At 37.6% G+C, this 20,450-nt stretch overlaps 1 protein-coding gene across 3 annotated transcripts in view; it reads right to left on the minus strand.

The window, feature by feature from the left end:
- Nucleotides 1-286: 286 nt before the first annotated feature.
- Nucleotides 287-20,450, minus strand: part of NKAIN3 (sodium/potassium transporting ATPase interacting 3) — a 238,934-nt gene continuing 218,770 nt past the window's right edge. The window contains exons 5-7 of one of the 3 annotated variants that reach the window (XM_060775383.2): nucleotides 17,331-17,391; nucleotides 6,073-6,152; nucleotides 287-1,638 (exon numbers count right to left, since the gene is read on the minus strand). In XM_060775383.2, coding sequence (XP_060631366.1) covers nucleotides 1,615-1,638; nucleotides 6,073-6,152; nucleotides 17,331-17,391 — 165 coding nt within the window. In that variant the 3' untranslated portion in view covers nucleotides 287-1,614. Of the gene's footprint in view, nucleotides 1,639-6,072; nucleotides 6,153-17,283; nucleotides 17,392-20,450 lie in introns of all 3 variants that reach the window. The other 2 variants (XM_060775385.2, XM_060775386.2) reach the window with 2 other exon arrangements.

Below are 20,450 nucleotides of genomic sequence, written 5' to 3' on the forward strand. Positions count from 1 at the left end.
AAAACACTCAATCAGAAATTTCAGTTTAGTCAAAAGGAGAAAAACTCCACAAATATATTCTAAACAGTATTTCCTCTCAAACAGAGTTTAGGCACAATGACAGAGTCCTTTGAAGTTTATGACTCTCCACTGCCATTACAAAGTATTGATTTTGTGTGTGTGGGGGGGGGGGGGGTGGAATCTGTAGTATGAGAATTGTATAACTTCTGACAATACACACACACACACCAAAGAAACAAGACAAACAACGAATTTAGATAACCAAATATTCACAGAAAAAAAACAGTTGTGTAATCTCACTTTTTATACTGTTGGAAACTAAATTTTAAAAAAAGTCACATTGATACATATTCTTATTCTAAATGTATTTACAAATAAATCTACAAATTTTATACACATTGTCATAATCAAATGCCTTATGTTCAGCTTTTAAATTAAGGCCATTATTAATTTTTCAGAAGCTCATAAGGCTGTAGCTGGTACCACCCTTTGACTCTTTACCCCAGTTTGTACACATTCACATTTGGCTCCTTAGGAGATTTTAAAAAAATGCAAATTACAGACATCTGTCCTGAATTTCTGGAGGATGAAACCAAGTTATCATTCATTTTTCTGCCATTCACTAACAGCTACAATTAATGGGCTGGGTCCAGCATCTATCTTCTGTAAATGGAAGCGCTCTATGGATAGGAGGCACTTTTGTCCAGTTTTCAAGGATTCTTCTTTCTAGCTGTACCACACATTATTTCATCCAGCAGCAAGCTCTCCTTGACCTTCTGTGTGGCATTTATAGGACACTGGATGGTCTACCACAGAGAAGAGAGGGCATGCATGTCTGCTTCCATCAACTCAGTTGCACACACTGAAATCTAATCTAGGCCAATGTATATAGGCAAACATATAGGACAAAGGGAAAACTGGAGGAAGAAGCCATATGCAAACTAGATCACATTTTAATGCAAATTTACCTGGGAGAAAGCACCACTGAATTGGCTAACATGTGAGGAAAATACTAGGACTGTGATCCTTTGCAATTTATTTGGTCCCAATGAGCTCAGCAGGGCTTGCTTCTGGGTAAATACGTAGCACTGCACTACTAGAATGCAATGCTAAACATTACAATATCTGGGGGAAAAAATCTAATTGATGAATACACACAAGGTTAAACTCAGTAATCTCTCTCCTGAGCTAGCTATCTCACAACCCAGTGATTTTGGAGGATGTGTGTGTATCCAAATAATACTAGCACATGCAGGCTAGTATTATTGTTATCAGTCCAAAAAACATTGGCTGATTTTTTTGGGGAGAAAGAGACTTTTTCACACATTCAATTGTTTCATGCCATAAACACTAGATATTTGTAAAAATAACATTAAAAAGAAAAAAGTTACAATTTACAAGTGTTCATAAAAGTGAATAATTGAAAGGAAATTCAAGATCGTCTAACAAGGATCCACCTAACAACAATAAGAAGAAATTCCAGGCTGTGACCAGTCACACATTGGAAGCGGAATCCACAGTCCAGGTGTCTCTTCTGCAAGACAGCTTTGCAGAACTGGAGTTTCCTTCAGAAACATCTGATTCAGAAAAATACTGCTAAACACGAGTGGAACATCAGTGTCCATTACTTATTTCGACCTGAAACAAGAACATACACATTACTGATGGTCAGATGGAACAGAAGCAATTTTGTACCTTTTGTAAACTCTGTAATGCCATGTTGATTGTTTTTTTTAGCAGAAATGAAAAAACATTTTAGTGTGGTGAATATTCGGTGATCTTTGATGTTTGCAAAATCCTTTTAGCACTCACGCCCTTTCATATTCTAGTCTAAATCCAATATTAGTTTAAATTAGACTAGAACTTCTGAAGTAGCATTTACTTAAGTGCCCACTTACAAAACTCTCAATGATTCAGCATGTCCACTCTATCTGGGATTAACAACTGGATTTAAGACTGCTGATGCTGGTATCATTGTTCTATTTGAGCACTGCTGTGGCTTACTCAATCTTTAAAGGCTCCTCAGTACCTTTTATGGATTAAATGGAACAGAAACCAAATACATGAGGTAACAACATGCATCTGTTGGGAAATATTTGTGAATGAGAGAAATACTGTCATCGCATGCATCTTATGCTATCTCAAGAGAATTTGGGATTGGATATAAAGCAACAGTCACAAGACTCTTCTGCACTGTTGGTCAACTGCTGAACACCAAGCTTTTGCAAGGCATCACTACTACGCTACAGATCTCAGCACTTAGCAGAATAAGTAGGGGGAACCTAAAATGAAGCTGGTCTGGTTTACTCCATTGACTTTTTTTTGGGGGGGGGTCACATTCTGAAGTAAGTAAAGTAGTATTTGCTTATATTTGCCATACATTTCAAAAGAAATACACATTACTATCTAAACAAGGTTTGAAATGCTCTTGTCCTAGGGCTGAGTCCAGTTCTTCTCATGTGGTAATCCACAGTTTTCTAGTTCCAGTAAGAACTGGAAGAACTGATCTGTAAACCTCTTACCCACAGGAGTGGGGGTTGTTGTTGTTGTTAGTAGTAGTAGTAAGTAGTATTTATATCCTGCTTTTCTCTGTCAAAGGAAACTCAAAACTCAGTGTGGCAATGTCTGAAACAACAATTCTTTCAAAAACTTCAACTGCTCTATTTAAAAAAATCTTAATGACTTTTGGGTACTTTTTGCCTGAAAACCACATGAAAAAGTCTGGAAATGTACAAAAATATGCAAATACATACTCATCTCATTAGCTGGAAGCCAACTTATATACAAATCTTCTTATTTTTCCTTGATATCACTCTCAAAACGGCAAATGGAAATGATGAAACTTCACTTCTGATTGCCATTTTGAAAGAAACTTCACATTTTGAAAGAAACTACAGAGGAAAACGGAGGGTGTTGGGTTTGCTGTTGCGACATGTTGGAAACTGGGGGGAAGGGGGACATGGTTGGTCCCTACATCCCATGTAGTTTCCCATCCCTGCCTTAAAGGCTAAAAAACATTCAAATCAGCATAAGCTTTTATTGATAAAGATCACGACATCAGATATAGTACACTATAGCTGTAAAACAATATAATATAATCAGATATTCTTTAACGCTTTAAGCTACAAGTATCTTTGTTCATGTCATCAAGGTTAATTGTGAAATCACTCATGAAAAGGTCACTGCCATCATAGCTGTGCTTGAGAGCTGCTGTAAAAGATCTCATGCCAATGTCACACTAGTCAACATCCACCAATGAAGCAGTGTTTCTATTCCTTGTAGCTCTCCACTTGAGATAAAAACCAGTTCTGGGAGATTTTCTAGATTTCTGTAGGCTTTAAAGAGTGCAGTGGAAGAGGGTGGTTGCCAAAAAAAGAGGAGTTTTGCCTGGTTTTCCTCACAGATGATGTTGTATCACCACAATGACCCAACTGAACCCCCTCCCTCCGGGTATGCTGAATTACATGATTTATGCTAGATTAGATTACACTTGCTCTCATAGAGAAAGGCTATTTAAACACTACACACTGCAACAGTTGGTCTATGAACGCATGAGTGCACTGTAGCACACCCACTTGGCTTTAGGATCTAAACAATATTTTAGGTAGAAACACAGATTTACCTTTAAACCTTCTGTTTCAACCAGGAAATAGCATAATTTTATTCATTCTTAACTGGCTAGTGTATTAATTCTTAATGGAGTGTTATGTACTCTGAAACTCTGGGAATAGGGAACACTACAAATCCTCAATGACTTAGTGAACAGCAAGAGTGCTGCAAAAAATGAAAGGGCACAGAAATGCCTTCAGGCCTTGATGTAAGGCAGAAAACACATTTCTCTTTCACTCCTGGCTTTCATCTTTAAAAAGCTACATTTTTCGCAATTTGGATAGTGAAAGGGCCATTAGTTCTGAACCCAGCAGCTTTCCTGGCCCATTTGCAATACAAACTGATACCAATTATCTTTTTGTGAAGCCAAGTAGGCAGCCTGCTGCACAGCAGACAGAAGCACTGAGAAATTGTGGATTGCACAGTTCACCAACTTCCCAAATTGTTTTCTGGAGCTTGGTTTTCAATGGAAATTCACCTGAAACATTGATATTCTTGTTCTTTAGAGCATATTTGAACTCTGCAAGTGCATAGGCACAGAGGGTTTTAGAAAAATCTGGTTTTGTGGTTGTGTGTGAGAGAGAGATTATCCAGGAAAACTGGCAGGGAGAATGAACAGAGAGAGAACAGGGGGAGCTCTCTTAAATGTCTTTTAAAGGTTGGATAATTTATCGATCTAGCTCAGTTAACCATTCTCCAGAGTTTCAGGTAAAAGTGTTATATTTCACATTAACTGTTCCTGAGCCTATTTGCCATTGAAGTTAAACTTTGAATCTTTTGCACACATATCTCTTGTTTGGTACGCAGCATATTACCATTGTGTTTGAGGGCTTAAAAACATTACTTGAGTATGTTTGCAATTTTTTAAAAAATTGAAAAGCAATGAAAGAAAAATTAACAGGAGGAGGATGTGCCAAATCCTTGTTTGGGGCTAATTTGGACATCCAGATTCAACCTTGAGTCATTTCATACAATCTAGGCCTTATCTGAATAGTAATTCAGAACTCTGAGCTGCAGGGTCACCAATCTGTTTGCATTGAGAAACTAAAGTGGCCATAGTTCTTTTGTGTTTGTTTTTCTCTGAAGGGTGAAATTTGGAGACAGGGTAGCTCCCTTTGAAAGGATGGACCATACCAAACACCAGGCAAATTGATCCAGGGGTGTTTGTGTCAGCCATCTCTAAGTTCAACTTTTAAAACAGTAGTAAAGTCGCATGAAATATGAAGACATGATAACCTGTTGATAGGGGATTAACCCTGACTAATTGCAGACATGTCTGTCCAGGTATTTTTTGGACTAGACATCTTTACAGCTTATTTTCACATATTTAAAGTTGGCTATGTGTTTTACGTTCCTGAGGTATATTTGTGATGTTTGTGTCTTTGTTGTCTGCTAAGAATATCACCTATGCATTGCATAATGCACTGTAACTATGTTAAAACATTTTCCTTTTTATTTATATTATTACTAGCTGTCCCCTGCCATGTGTTGCTGTGGCCCAGTCTGTGTATATGTGTTTTGTGTGTGCATATATTTGTGTAGGGTAAAGGTAAAGGTTTTCCCCTGACATTAAGTCCAGTCGTGTCCGACTCTGGTGGGTGGTGCTCATCTCCATTTCTAAGCCAAAGAGCCGGCATTGTCTGTAGACATCTCCAAGGTCATGTGGCCACTGGCATGACTGCATGGAGCACCTTTGCCTTCCCGCCAGAGCAGTACCTATTGATCTACTCACATTTGCATGTTTTAGAACTGCTAGGTTAGCAGAAGCTCATGCCACTCCCCATATTTGAACCTGTGACATATGTATGTTTGTGAATATGTGTGTTTGTGATTCTATGATTCTATGATTCTATATATGTGGTTTTGCACATGCATTGTAATGTATTTTTGTTTTTTGGATTTTTAAGTCTCTTCTGCTGTGTTTTTCAGTGTTTTATGAGTGATGGTCATAAAACACTGATAGGTGCATGGTGTCTAAATTTAGTATCAATTATGAGTTATGAGTTATGTTAATCCCACAAATGAACATTACATTTTTATTTATATAGATATCTTATTTTATTGTTTTACCCCACTTCCACCCTCTGCCCCTTCCCCTTGGACATACCCTTTGTACAATAAATTGCAAAAATTACATTTGAAATTTCAATCTTAATCTCAGCTGGTATAAATATTTAGTTAAGATGTTAAATATGGAAATAAATTGTAAATTGAACAATATAGATAAAATAGAAAATGTTATAATAATTAAGAGTATGTGGGATCCAGTTAGGAATTACTTAAAGACTGTATTAAGATGTAGACTGGAAAAATTGAGATGTTAAAACATTTTCAACTCTTCTTGCATCTTAAAGAGATGATGAAATAATTAGTAATCTTATGTCAAATCTATTTAAACAACATATTAATTATTAATGTAGTTAGAAGGATTAATGCCGTCCTTTTGACCAAACTCTTACTTACAGGATTTACAGGCTTTAACTCAATATGTTCCCGAGGGGATTGTTGGTAGGAGTAAGTGTCAAGTCCACCTATGAAATCAACTGAAATGCAACACAGCTGACATGAATTTGCAAGAAGAAATGGCTTAATATTGAAGTGAATGGAAACGATAACAAATAATGATGAATAGAACACTATACTAAGGATGTGCGTAGTGCATATGGATGTGTGCATGCACACACTCACATGGACTATATACTAGGACACTCACTGAAAAGTCAACAAGACAGGAAACTAGATCTGTGTAAATTTTGTCCTCAGAGGAAAGAACTGATAACTTTACCTTTCATTGCAAGAAGCTTGTTGAGAACTGCAGTTTTCAGAGAATATTGCATAAATATGCCCTTTCACATAAAACAAATTTCCTGTAAAGGATGCCACATTTTATGTGCAGAAAATAACATTCCAAGGAAATTTTCTGAGTACCTTCTGCATGAGCAGAAATCCTGATGAGTTAGGGAGGTTAGACATGTCTAAAAATGTAACCACTATTTTCTATAAAGTTCAGTATTACTACCTTAAATCTATTCCTATCAATAGGCAGAGTGAGGCTGTTGCCTTTGGGGTATCATAAAGAGACAGATCTAGTTTGTACATACCATGCATGATCTTTCAATTCCACTGTCTCAGCCAGCAAAATATTTGCTTTACCTTGTAAATATTTGAGCTTTATATAGACATGTGACGAATTACTGGCAGTGCTTACATTTCATGACTTAATGATCCCAAGATGTCTTTACCATGTATTTATCAATATACACTCATTTAGACAGATGAGCTCTATCATGAATCTGATGAGCTTTATCATGAGTCTTGGGCCCTTCCACACTATACAATCATGTAGTAAAGGTTTCCCCTTGACATTAAGTCTAGGTGAGTCCAACTCTGGGGGGGGGGGGGGGGGGTATTCATGTCTGAAGAAGTGGAATTGTCTGTAGACACCTCCAAGGTCATGTGGCTGGCTTGACTGCATGGAGTGCAGTTATCTTCCTGCCAAAGCAGTACCGATTGATCTACTCACATTTTCATGTTTTCGAAGTGCGAGGTTGACAGAAGCTGGGGCTAACAGTGGGAGCTCACCCTGCTCCCTGGATTCAAACCTGCGGCCTTTTCGTAAGCAAGTTCAGCAGCTCAGTGGTTTAACCCACTGAGCCACCAGGGGCTCCCATGTAGCTACATTCCACTTTAATTGCCATGGCAATATTTTGCAGAATACTTGCTTTTCAGCCAGAGCACTCTAGAGTTTACCAAGCTACATATCCCAGGATCCCATAGGATGCAACTACAGCAGTTAAAATGGAATCATAGCGCTATAATTGTGAGATGTGAAAGGGATTCAGTTCTAATGAAATATATACAGAAGAGTCTCGCTTATCCAACATTCACTCATCCAACATTCTGTATTTTCCAACGCAGTGTGCCTCCTGCCCGGATCCACAGCTGTTTCAATACATTGAGATGTTTTGGTGATAAATTAGTAAATACAGTAATTACTACATAATTTTACCATGTATTGAAGTGCTTTTTCTGTCGATTTGTTGTAAAACATGATGTTTTGGTGCTTAATTTGTAAAATCATAATGTAATTTGACATTTAATAGTATTTACCTTAATCCCTTCTTATAATCCAACATTTTTGTTTATCCAACGTTCTGCTGGCCTGTTTATGTTGGACAAGCGAGACTCTACTGTATTACAATAAATCAAGTTACAATTGCACTGCAGTTTCACTTAAGGGAAAAAAACAAAACAAAACAAAAAATGTTCTTGCATCCAGCTCAGTTCAGGGCAGATAGTGGACACAATCTGGGTTTATAATTGCTTGATCCAAATGGGCTGACTAAAAGTGAGAGCTATCACAAGCACAAACACTTGCATAAACGAACCTTCAGACAATAGAGATTAATCAGATAGATTTTCAGTATTAAGAAAAATACATTTCTCGGCACTATCCAAGTACAGCAAGCAATCCAGATTTGGTTTCAGAAGTGGAAATGGATCTAATCAGGAAATACTATTATGCATTGTGTTATGCTTGTGATGTAGTCCTGCATCTATTCTAGAAGATTAATGGTGTGAAAAGTATCAATCTTTTTAAATTCTCCAGTAAAAATAGCCTCATTGACTCCAAAGGAATTGGAGACAGAAAAGCTAGGCTGTCTCATGCCTGGTTGATGGCTATGCCGTGTGTGAAAGCTTTTACAGATTGTCAAAATGATGGCAATAAACTTTAATTTGGGAAGGCACAAATGGGGGGATTATAATCAAAGGGGAGTACATTTTTATTTTCTATATAGTGAAACAACCTATGCATTAATGAACAGTTTCCGATACTTATCTACTAGGGAAAGCACCAACGGCAGAATACAGTTTTAAAGTAATGTCTTGCAGATTTGAAGAGGGGGGTATCAATAACCTACAGATCACTGAGTGTTGCAGATGGAACTAGTTGTTTTAGCAATGGCAGACTTCAAGATGTGATTTATTTTCCAAGGATGATTGCTTTGTGGCTCTGAAAGCTAACAATGTGACTAATATACCATGTCAGCCTCCCTCAGTTTGGATTACAGCTCTTATCACTGAATTGTTTTAACAGTTTCTTTGTTGTTTTATATTTTAACTGAATTGTTTTAATAATGGTAAGATTTAATTCTGTTTAAATATATTTGTATTGTAACTGTAGCTTTTTAAAGGCTGTGAGCTGCTTTGAGTCTTGGTTCCTGAGATAAAAATGAAATATAAGGAAATATAACCATCCCCATAGATACTGGTTAATAGGAGCTGCAATCCAATACAGACTCAAAATCTTGGTGATAAGCTGCTTAAACACTGCTGTCTTCTCCTTTTATGCTCAGAAATAAGTCCTGTTCAATGCAGTGGCATTTATAATCATGAAAGTATGGAGCGAGCTGGCGTGTACATTGCCTAAAATAGTAAAATGAATGTGGTGGAGAATTGGTACCATTAATAATTTTATGCTAGAATAAGTAACAGAGAGCAATTGATTTGAAAATACTGTAGTCCATTCCCCTTAGCTAATGCAAAAAAACTTTAAAAGATCAGAAAAACATGGAGTGAGGTCAGGAGGTTGTGTGCAGCTAAAACCAAATGTGTATTATTTATAGGACAAATACAAATGAGTTGTGGGTAAGATGATGCTCTATTTCTAAGTAGTGTCTCCCACACTGTGCTCCTCCAGGTGTTTTGGACTTCAGCTCCCAGAAATCCCAACCAGCTTACCAGCTTCCAAGTCCCAGAAATCCAAGTCCCAGAAATCCCAGCCAGCTTACCAGTTGTTAAGAATTGTGGGAGCTGAAGTCTAAAACGTCTGGAGGAGCACAGTTTGAGGAAACTCTGGTCTGGAGACATTATCTGGTGACCATTTTTAGCAGGAATGTCAGGTATCATTCAGCTGACAGCACTGTTAGCAGTCCTATTATGTCTAGATCATAATATCACCATCTTATAAATGACAATGTCACTGTAACATTACTTTTGGAGGCACTGAAGGCATAAGATTGGAAGTATCGAGGGCATTACTGCCTCGAATCACCTCCAGGTTGAGAAGGGTGGTATATAAATATGGTAAAAAATAAATAAATAAATTACATAACTTAAATAAATAAATAAAATAATGTCAGTAATGTTTATTCATTACTTGATTTACTTTCATGTGGTATTTTTTTTTGGGGGGGGGGGATTTGTTTCAAACTACATGCAGCTTTCTTCTGCCTACAATTTTTCTTCCTTATGAACACATCTGGGTTTTGGAGAGGCATTCTTTGCTGGGTTACAAACTCCTGACCCTACAAGAATAGCTGCCCACCATACTTTTAGGATATTTTTTCTCAAACTCTGCTCCTCCAGACAGCTTGGACTTCAGCCCCACAATTCTTGACTGGTAAGATGGCTGGGATTTCTGGGACTTGAAGTTCAAAACAAATGGAGGAGCAGAGTTTGAGAAACACTGCTTTAGGATGATCGGCAACATGACACAATTATTTTGTTTTAGACATATTCTGAATAACATTCCTCCCCCTCCTATCTTCCCTATGTAGCCAATCTGACCTATATTTCATGAATCATGTAAACATTGTGTAATAATTTTTGTATTGCTTATCTTTCATGTTTTATCATTTTTGTCTATTAAGTTTTAAAATGTGTGCAAATGTGCCTTCAGGTTGCTTAGGGTGGTGACTCAATTAATTTAATAAGACTTTCTTAGGGAATGAAACCCCAGAAGTGGGTTGCCATTGCATTCTTGGTCACCTATCTAAGTAGTAATGAGACCCGACTCTATTCCATTTCCAAGATGTGACAGGTATTAAAATACAGCCAGCCAGCCATATCCATGGGTTCTGTATTCAAAAATATTTGAAGGGGGGGAGGGAATCCAAAAAACAAACTTTTGATTTTGTTACATGCTAAACAAAATACTGATGTGTAGGCTGGCATGCTCTACTGTAGCATCAGAGCAGCTGTAGGAGGAGTGACAGTAATATTGATAAGGGATAAATAATCTCATAAGGAAGAAAAGGTTCCTGCAGACAACATACCTATTTTCCTTAGAAAACCTCATATATACAAATGTAAGCAATATATACAAAACACTGAGAATATTTTCACTGGCACTAAAAATAAAAATAATATTTTTATATCATAAACACAAAGGCATATGTGATAAATTTTTGCAAACAGAACCTGTCTTGTGTTCTCAGTAAAATACAATAGTATCTTTCCTGAATTTCAGTGTCATAGAGATTTTTCCAGCCAGCTCAAGATCCCATCAGCTCTGATAATGCACAGGCAGAAAAGGAGAACCATGGTGATCATATCTGGTGATCATAAGCCTTGGGGTCTGTGAGGTTAATACACACAACCAGAGTGGCCTTTAAAAGAAAACTGAGATGACAAGATAGCCGCATCAATTATCTGAATGTTCTGTCTGAACTCCATTCCACACTTCACAATAAAGATGCCATATATACTTGAGTATAAGCTGAGTTTTTCAGCTCCTTTTTTGTGCTGAAAAAGCCCCCCCCCCAGCTTATACTCGAGTCAAACGTATTATTTTACTGGGTTATTATTATTATTTGAAACACAACAAGATGAGTCCACAGCAGACACACTGCTGGCTGTTGAATTGGATCACACGTCAGATACTTCCCAAGTGTCTAGGACTGTGTGATGTAACAGTGAATAATGAGTGCAGATCCCAGTAAGGTGGCCTTCTGCAGCTAGCAGATAGTAATTTTGTCAGCGCCAATTGTGTTTCAGTGCAAGCCAAGGTCTTTAGGCACTACGCCCAGTGTGCCGATCACCACTGGGGACCACCTTTACTGGTTTGTGCCAGAGTCTTTGCTGTTCGATTTTTAAATCCTCATATCGTGTCAGCTTTTCCAGTTGTTTCTCTGCAATCCTGCTGTCACCTGGGATTGCGACATCGACGATCCATACTTTGTTTTTTAACACATTGTGAGGTCAGGAGTATTATGCTCCAAAACTCTGTCTGTCTGAATCCAGAAGTCCCAGAGGAGTTTGGCGTATTCATTCTCTGTAACTTTTTCCGGCTTGTGATCCTACCAGTTCTTTGTTCCAGGCAGATCGTATTTGTGGCACAAGTTCCAATTAATTATCTGAGCAACGGTGTTGTGCCTCTGCTTGTAGTCTGTTTGCGTGATCTTCTTGCAGCAGCTCAGGATGTGATCTATTGTTTCATCTGCTTCCTTGCAGAGTCTACATTTGGGATCTATTGTTGACTTTTCAATTCTGGCTTTGATGGCATTGGTTCTAATGGCTTGTTCTTGGGCTGCCAGAATCAGGCCCTCCGTCTCCTTTTTCAGAGTTCCATTTGTGAGCCACAGCCATGTTTTTTCTTTATCAATTTGGCTCTCAATTTTTCCCATGAACTGTCCATGGAGAGCCTTCTTTTGCCAGTTTTCTCTTCTGCTCTGGATTGTGTTTTTACAGTATTCCCTCTATGTGTTTTGCAGTTTAAGCAGTTTACTACTATTGACTTCCCTCAATGTTGGTTCTTGACTGCCTTTCACATAATCTGCCAGGGCATGTTGCTCTTCTTCTACTGTTTGTTTCACTTGCAGAAGCCCTCTGCCTCCTGATTTTCTGGGCAGGTAAAGCCTGTCGACATCACTATGCAGGTGTAATGCGTAGTGGAGTGTCATCAGTTTTCTTGTTTTTCTGTCCAGATCATCCAGCTCTGCTTGTGTCCAGTTCACAATCCCAGCAGTGTATCTAATGACGGGGATGGCCCAGGTGTTGAGAGCCTTGATCGTATTTCCGCCATTTAATTTGCTCTTCAAAACCTTTCTGACTCTTTGGATATATTCTTTGCTGACCACATTTTTCACTTGACCATGCTTGATATTGTCCAATTGTAGTATGCCCAGATATTTATAGGCTTCAGGCTGATTGCACTTTATGGTTTGTCCGTTTGGCATCTCTATGCCCTAGCTTTGGGTAATTTTCCCTTTCTTTAATGCCACTGTGGCACATTTGTCTAAGCCAAACTCCAAAGTGATGTCAGTGCTGAAGATTCTGACTGTGTTGGTCAGTGACTCGATTTCAGTTTCTGATTTTCCGTAAAGCTTTAGATCAGCCATGTACAGCAAGTGAGAGATTTTTGGTGAATTTCTTGCTGTTTGGTTATTATTATTATTACATTATTATTTTACTCTATTATTATTATTATTATTATTATTACATTTACATTACTATATTGTTCTTTTTATTACATTTATTATTTTACTCTATTATTACGGTTATTATATCATTTCCATTATTTTACTCTATTATTATTTTTATTACATTTATTATTTTGCTCTATTATTATTAGAAGGATACGTAAGCACATTGATAATGAAGAAGGTTAAATAATGGTTTGATCAGAGTAGGACAGTTTTATCTTAAATTACAGTTTTATGTAAACATTCAAAAACATTTAACCTACTGATGCCTCAATTAATGTAATTTTATTGTGTCTATTTTTATTTTGAAATTTAGCTGCTGCATTTCCCACCCTCAGCTTATACTCAAGTCAATAGATTTTCCCCATTTTTGGTGGTAAAATTAGGTGCCTCAGCTGATATTCGGGTCGGCTTGTACTTGAATATATATGGTACTTTCTTTTTTGTCTCAAAACGAGAGCAGAGATTCCCTTTTGCAGTTCTGAAATGTCCTAAAAAGCAAAAATCCCAAGAGGAAGACAAGCTCGTGCTTGCTAATACATTTGAATAGAGAGATAATTCACACACGAGTCTCTTAAACAAAACAGACGTGTAAGAAATCAGTTGGGAAATGCATCTAAAGTGAAACCTAAAACTATTTACCACCATATAATTAAGATAATTTATGGTCAGGCCACTTCAGGTGTAAGCCCTGATTAATTAATTCTAATCCACACATGACCTCATAATATATAATTACCTCTTGTTCAAGGATGCAGTCCTTAAAGCAATGCTGCTTTTAAGGTAGAGCTTCTGGGTGTTGGAAGCAAAAAAGAGGCACGCTACCAAAATAGTTTTTCGAGTAGAGAAATACATCAAAAGGTAAAATGTACAGTCAGCCTTTTATATCCACATATTGTTTTTACAGATTCCACATCTTGAAAATATTCCTCTTGCAGAAAAACCCAAAACAAACAAAGCAAAGCAAAACAAAACAAAACAAACAAAAACCAAACCCAACAGGCAAATCTTGGTTTTACCATTTTATATAAGAGACATGATTTTATTACAAGCCATAGGTAATTGAACGTGTGGGTGCAGAATCCGTGGGTATGCAGAACCAACTCTCATTTTATTTTTTTATTATGGTTTCCTTCTCCTATTTCTTCTCAAATATATGAAAATGCTACAAGCGTTTCAAAATGAACATGCATAAAATACAGCTATTTTGTAATGTCCTATTGTTTCCAGAGAAAGTTATCAATGGTACAAAATGAGGAATATGCAAACTTGTGTGTGTGTGTGTGTGTGTATGCAAAGGCTAATCATATCTCTAGGCTGCCATTGTATGATGACTTCAGATTCCTGTTTGCTTCTAGGTTATAACTCTGGCAAAGATAACAAGCTTTGCAGTTTGCTTGTTCTTTGAATGCAGATTTCACTCCATACAGCACTGAAACCAATATAGCTACTAATAAAAGAATGACAAATGAATGGGAGTAATAAATATAAATAGACTTTTTTTATTAGATTGGAAGATGAAAAGCCCTAGACTGTTTCTGAAGTCTATTATTTAATGTGTCTTCCCAACATATTCATACTGCAACAGCCTTTGTTTTGCAATGGCACATTTAATTACCTTTGTGCAATAAAATATGGACAAATTTACATATCAAAATATGGACACTGATCACAAGAAAGCTGAAGTGCACAGAACTGGCTCCAGGGAGAGCATCATTAGTAAAATCAAGAATCTAGGAGCAGCTCTCTGGTTATGTCTTTTCAAATGCATTTCTCTTGCAAACACCCTAATGGGTTTTGTAGAGCCAGGTTGCAGGGAAAGAAAAGAGTTGATTTTCAACCATTTGCATGTCATTCCCTTTAACTCACATGTGCCTCCCGACAAAATAATTCTACAAAGCGATTTCACAGTGAGTGTTGAAACCATTAAACCATGCCATTTGATATAGTGGAGGCTGTTAACTCCACTGAAGTGGGCCAGTAAATCCACTCCAGTGTTTAGTCTTCTAGTCTGAACTTTAAAAGAACTGAGTCTATTTGGATTCAGGGTCTTGGTTGTCTGTTTTAGTTCAAACAAAAATCTGGGTCACAAACATCAAAGCCTCAAGCAGGTATTCATGTGTTAGTATTTTTTTTTTAGAGACAACAGTAAACATGAGGGTGAAAGGCAAAATTTACAGTAGGGAAAATAGAACAGGGAAATGATTAACCCAATCAATGCCATTTCCTGATCTGGATTATCTAACTAACTAACCCAAACTGTAGGTCAGATCTAAAGGTCAAATTGAATCTCCAACACCTCTACATTTTAGTAAACTTCAGCTAAAGGAAAGACCATCAGGACAATGGTGTAGATAATGGTGGGCATAGGTCAACTGTGTGCCTCAGTGTTTGGGCTTTATCACACCGCTCTTTTATGTTGCATTATTCCATTTGAAATCTATTAAAGTTATTTTTTAATTATCTGTACATTTACACTTTAATAGAACCATTAAATATTTGCAAAGTCTTTTGTCCACATTAATAGTGCCCTTACCAAATCCTATGCTCTGATGCTCACTTCATTGGTCCATCAAATGACAAGTACAATGTCATTATAAGGCCCTCCCTAACTATCGAAATCTTTTATCAAAGAGATAACACAGGAAAAGAGAATGGCCATACCACTCCATGCCACTTGCCCTTTTTCTCTTGTAAGGAGAAAAGAGATTGTCATGTTCTTGACTCTGCCAGTTTTGCCTTCCTTATAGCATTATAGAAATATTCCACAGTTGTGTAATGGATCCAGTTATAATGTCATAATGCTATAATGTTATGGCATCATAATAGCAAACAAACAAATAAACAAAAACTTCAGAGTTTAAACAGACTAGAAATCTCATCTTCCCAACTCAAACATCAGAAATGGTTTGATACTTCTCTGCCAGGGATTTCTTTGTGAATCCCTGAAGGAGGGATAATTTGGCCATATCCACATCACACCAAAATGGATCATTCATGGAAGAAAGCACTATGAGACATCTGCAGATAGCATGGTTACTCAGTTGTTGTAGGAAAGGGAGTCATTAATGGATTGTTTACAGTGTAAAAGAAAATATCCCAAGAACAAAGGTGTCATGTGATAAGGATGAGGCAGTGTTAACACTTTGATATGATGGTATAACAGCACCCTTTGTTTCTCAAAGAATATTATTCCAATGAACCTCTATTTGCCATTTTGGAAAAATACTGAACACACACTTCAGCACTTCATATGGAAGTTTTTCTAAATCATCTCTCAGAAATATTACTTTTTTTGACAACTTTTTGACCTGTGATGGTCAGGCTATTAGGATTATTTCAGGATCTACAATCCAAAATAGTAACTTTTCAAAGTTCTGATCTGAATCTTGCTTCCTGGAATGCGTTCTACTACCTAGAATTCATTAATAGAAAATTATGGTCAATAAAGATGCAGTCCACTATATTGACTGTGAGACGCAACCTATGGCTCTTCCTACTCATAAAGAATTTCAAAAGGAATGAATTTATGTGTGCACATACAAGTCTTTAAAATGTATAAGGCAATATATGACATATATATCAAAAAAAGCAATAGATTGGAAAGACCACTCCTTTCATGTTTATTGCCTTTCCATAGACTGATCCCTATTTAAACCTTGAAAAGCAATGGAAGAGGTTGTTGTTATTAATTTTTAAGCTTCCTGTCAGGCTTTAGTCCAAGAAATTTGGTGGGTTCAATAATGCAAGGATATTTCATTAAGAAGAGGCTTAAAGGCCAATGACTATGTTTACTCTTCAGTGAATTAAACAGTAGCCTTTGAAATTTTTGAGAAAGTATGAAGATTTTGTGCAAATATAATATTTAATGTAATATTAAGCTGCTATAGACTTGAAGGAACATATACATATGCATAGAAATTATTGTACTTCAAAGAGAGAATGTGAATGAAGTAGCAAACACACACACACACACACACACACACACACATTCCCTGAAGTATCAGGTTGACCTGTATAATGATTTTCTGTGCTATATATGTTAAGTATGCCAGGGCATTCTGGCAAAAGAAACTGGTCCAAGCATGAAAAGCTACTGCTAAAATTGTATTTATTCCATAATGCTACGATAACTTGGTATTATCTATCATATGTTTCACTTTTCAGAAATTATGAAGTGTCTTTCAGAACCTACTAGTCAAACTGGGAAGGCAAATGGAAGGCAAGATAAAGGAGGGTACTATATGTCTGGATTAAACTGTATTCCAGGAAAATACAGCTGTACTAGAAAATATAGTTGTTCCAATATCATTGTCTATCACCATCAATCAAGATACTCCATTGATTACGCAGGCTGCTCTTGATATTGATATGAGATAGAGCCCCCTGTGTTCAAAGGCAGGACACCTTTTGTCAATACACCCTCCAACCTGATGTGGTTAACTACTAGTATAATACTGAATCTCACCCCAAGATTGTGGTTCCAGAGATGGGAAGGCATGTTTCAGTACTTACAGCTGTCCTCTTCTTCCATGAAAACACTGATCACATAGCAGGCATAAACAAAACCAACCAACTGTAGGGAAAATAAGAAAGGGGAAAATAATATTAGTCACAATGTACAGCAAATACCCAAGTGCGCAGTAATCACTTGAGGCAGGGTGGAGGGCACAACTCAGTAAAAGCAGGAGGAGGGCAATCTTATGTATTTTTCCAATCCAGCCCCCAAAGAGCTGGAAAAAATAAATAAATCTGTGAATTTTTGGAATTTTGTACAGGACCGGAGTGCGAGGATGTGGGTTGTAAGAAAATCTCTTTCTTTCAGAGCACTCACAGGCTGAAACATGCTCGGCTCCCTTGTAATATTTTTTATTTAAGTATTTATTTATAAAGACATTTACATACTGCCTTCATGCACCTCCTACATAAGTGCCCTCAAAGTGGCTTATAACAATAACACACAATACAAGAAAAACAAAAGAGGCCATAGAAACAAACAAAAGATAGCACAATTAACAGACAAATAAAGCCCACTGAAAATCTGGCAGAATATATATTGTCTTCACTGCCCACTTAAGAAAAAAACCACTAGAACGTATTTACTATGATGAGCATTGCATTTATTGAAAGCAGAGGTGATTACATTGCAAAACCTGAGACATAGTTATGCTGTTATGGATCTAGGTTAGAGCCCCTGCATAATTTCCGTTTAAGAAGAGATAAATCTATCTTGAGAAGAGAAAGAGAATTACAAATTTGGCAGTAAAAGATATGCATGTTCAATGTTAGTTTTCATGTGGGTAGATATCTACTTCAACCTTTATATCTCATGAGAGAATTTACCCATCTGGTTCCACCTATGCCCAGTGCACGACTTAACCTCTCCCACAGAACAAGGACTCAGCACTTTAACTATTGTTTATTGTTGACAGATATTATTGGTCATAAAAACTACCAACATGACTTGGCTGGTCAAAAGAAAGAAAGAAAGAAAAAGAGAAAAGATGGAATGAGAAGTGCAAGAATGAAACACATGTTGTTGTTTTCTCTGTTTCACTGGCTCCATCAAAACACTCTCCTACGGGAGACAAACCTCAGGTGGTTTGTTCCTAATCTCAGTTCATCCATATTTTTGCTCCTATGATGCACTACCTCTGTTGCTCTGTTTCTTCTTTCTGTGCAATAAAGAAAGATTTATTTTTGCATTTCTCTGGTGTTGGTTTGGCATATGCCCCACCTAGCTAGAACTTAATTTGCTAGTCTCCATATGTGTACATTCACAGAGACCGCAAAGAAAAAGGACAGTTGCTTACCTGTAACTATTTCTTTGAGCGGTCTTCTATGAATCCACACAAACCCGCCGGTTGCTCCCCTTTATGCAAACACCCCCCTTTCTAGCTGCCTTGTGGCGAAGGAACTGGGGAGCATGGAGCCAGTGTGATTTTTACGCCCTGGAAGGAGTGGGCAGGGTTACTGCCAAAATTTGAAAGATTTATTTATTTATTTATTTATTGTGTCATCAGCAACCATTGTATTACAATTCTAACAGAGCAAAACAAACACAGAAATTAAAAAGAAAAAGAAAGAAAAAAAACCCACACAGATTTTGTAAATTTGGTATTTGGTTAAATGTCCTTTGACCAGTAGCTGGCCACTTGGAGTGCCTCTGGTGTTGCCGCAAGAAGGTCCTCCATCGTGCATGTGGCAGGGCTCAGGGTGCATTGCAGCAGGTGGTCAGTGGTTTGTTCTTCTCCGCACTCGCATGCCGAGGATTCCACCCTGTAGCCCCATTTCTTCAGATTGGCTCTGCATCTCGTGGTGCCAGAGCGCAATCTGTTCAGCGCCTTCCAAGTCGCCCAGTCTTCTGAGTGCCCAGGGGGGAGTCTCTCATCTGGTATCACCCATGAATTGAGGTGCTGGGTTTGGGCCTGCCACTTTTGGACTCTCGCTTGCTGGGGTGTTCCAGTGAGTGTCTCTGTAGATCTAAGAAAACTATGTCTTGATTTAAGTCGTTGACGTGCTGGCTGATACCCAAACAGGGGATGAGCTGAAGATGTCTCTGCCTTGGTCCTTTCACTATTGGCTGCTACTTCCCGCTGGATGTCAGGTGGTGCAATACTGGCTAAGCAGTGTAATTTCTCCAGTGGTATGGGGCGCAGACACCCCGTGATAATGCGGCATGTCTCATTAAGAGCCACATCCACTGTTTTAGTGTGATGAGATGTGTTCCACACTGGGCATGCATACTCAGCAGCAGAGTAGCATAGCGCAAGGGCAGATGTCTTCACTGTGTCTGGTTGTGATCCCCAGGTTGTGCCAGTCAGCTTTCGTATGATGTTGTTTCTAGCGCCCACTTTTTGTTTGATGTTCAGGCAGTGCTTCTTGTAGGTCAGAGCACGGTCCAAAGTGACTCCCAGGTATTTGGGTGCGCTGCAATGCTCCAGTGGGATTCCTTCCCAGGTAATCCTCAGAGCTCGGGAATTTGAAAGATCACAGCTTGGAAAGCTTTCCATTGGAGCCTAAGCAGGAGCAATAACTCCGTATGTGTGCATTTACAGAGACCATGAAAAAAATTATAATATCATTATTATTATTATTATTATTATTATTAGCATTATGTCCACTTAAAAGTCCGAGCCAAGCACACTAACCACTATTATTATTATTATTATTATTATTATTATTATTATTATCAGTGTAATTTATGCAGAGCTACCCCAGGCCTCCAAATACACATTTTTAACTTGTTTTTAAATTGAAATATTTCATCAACTTTTTACGGATCCTTATTTCATATACATAAAAAGTTGCATCCATATTATCTAGTTCATTGTGCACAATATAATAGATGAACATTCTAAACATAAAATCCCCAAATTGGAATTTTCCCTTCTTCCAGGAAATATTTGAAGGGCTCCCAATTTTTCTTTAATATTGAAGGGTCTTTTGTCTGTAGATCCTGTATCTTGTTAAAAAGTCATTTTCTGCTACTTTTACTATTCATTCTTACATTTTTGGTGGTTCTTCTAGTTTCCATGACCACACATACATAATTCTTGTACAATGTATTGTCGAAGGCTTTCATGGCCGGAATCACTGGGTTGCTGTAGGTTTTTCTGGGCTATATGGCCATGT

This window comes from Anolis sagrei, chromosome 4 (assembly GCF_037176765.1).
Source record: "Anolis sagrei isolate rAnoSag1 chromosome 4, rAnoSag1.mat, whole genome shotgun sequence".
NCBI classification, from domain to species: Eukaryota; Metazoa; Chordata; class Lepidosauria; order Squamata; family Dactyloidae; genus Anolis; species Anolis sagrei.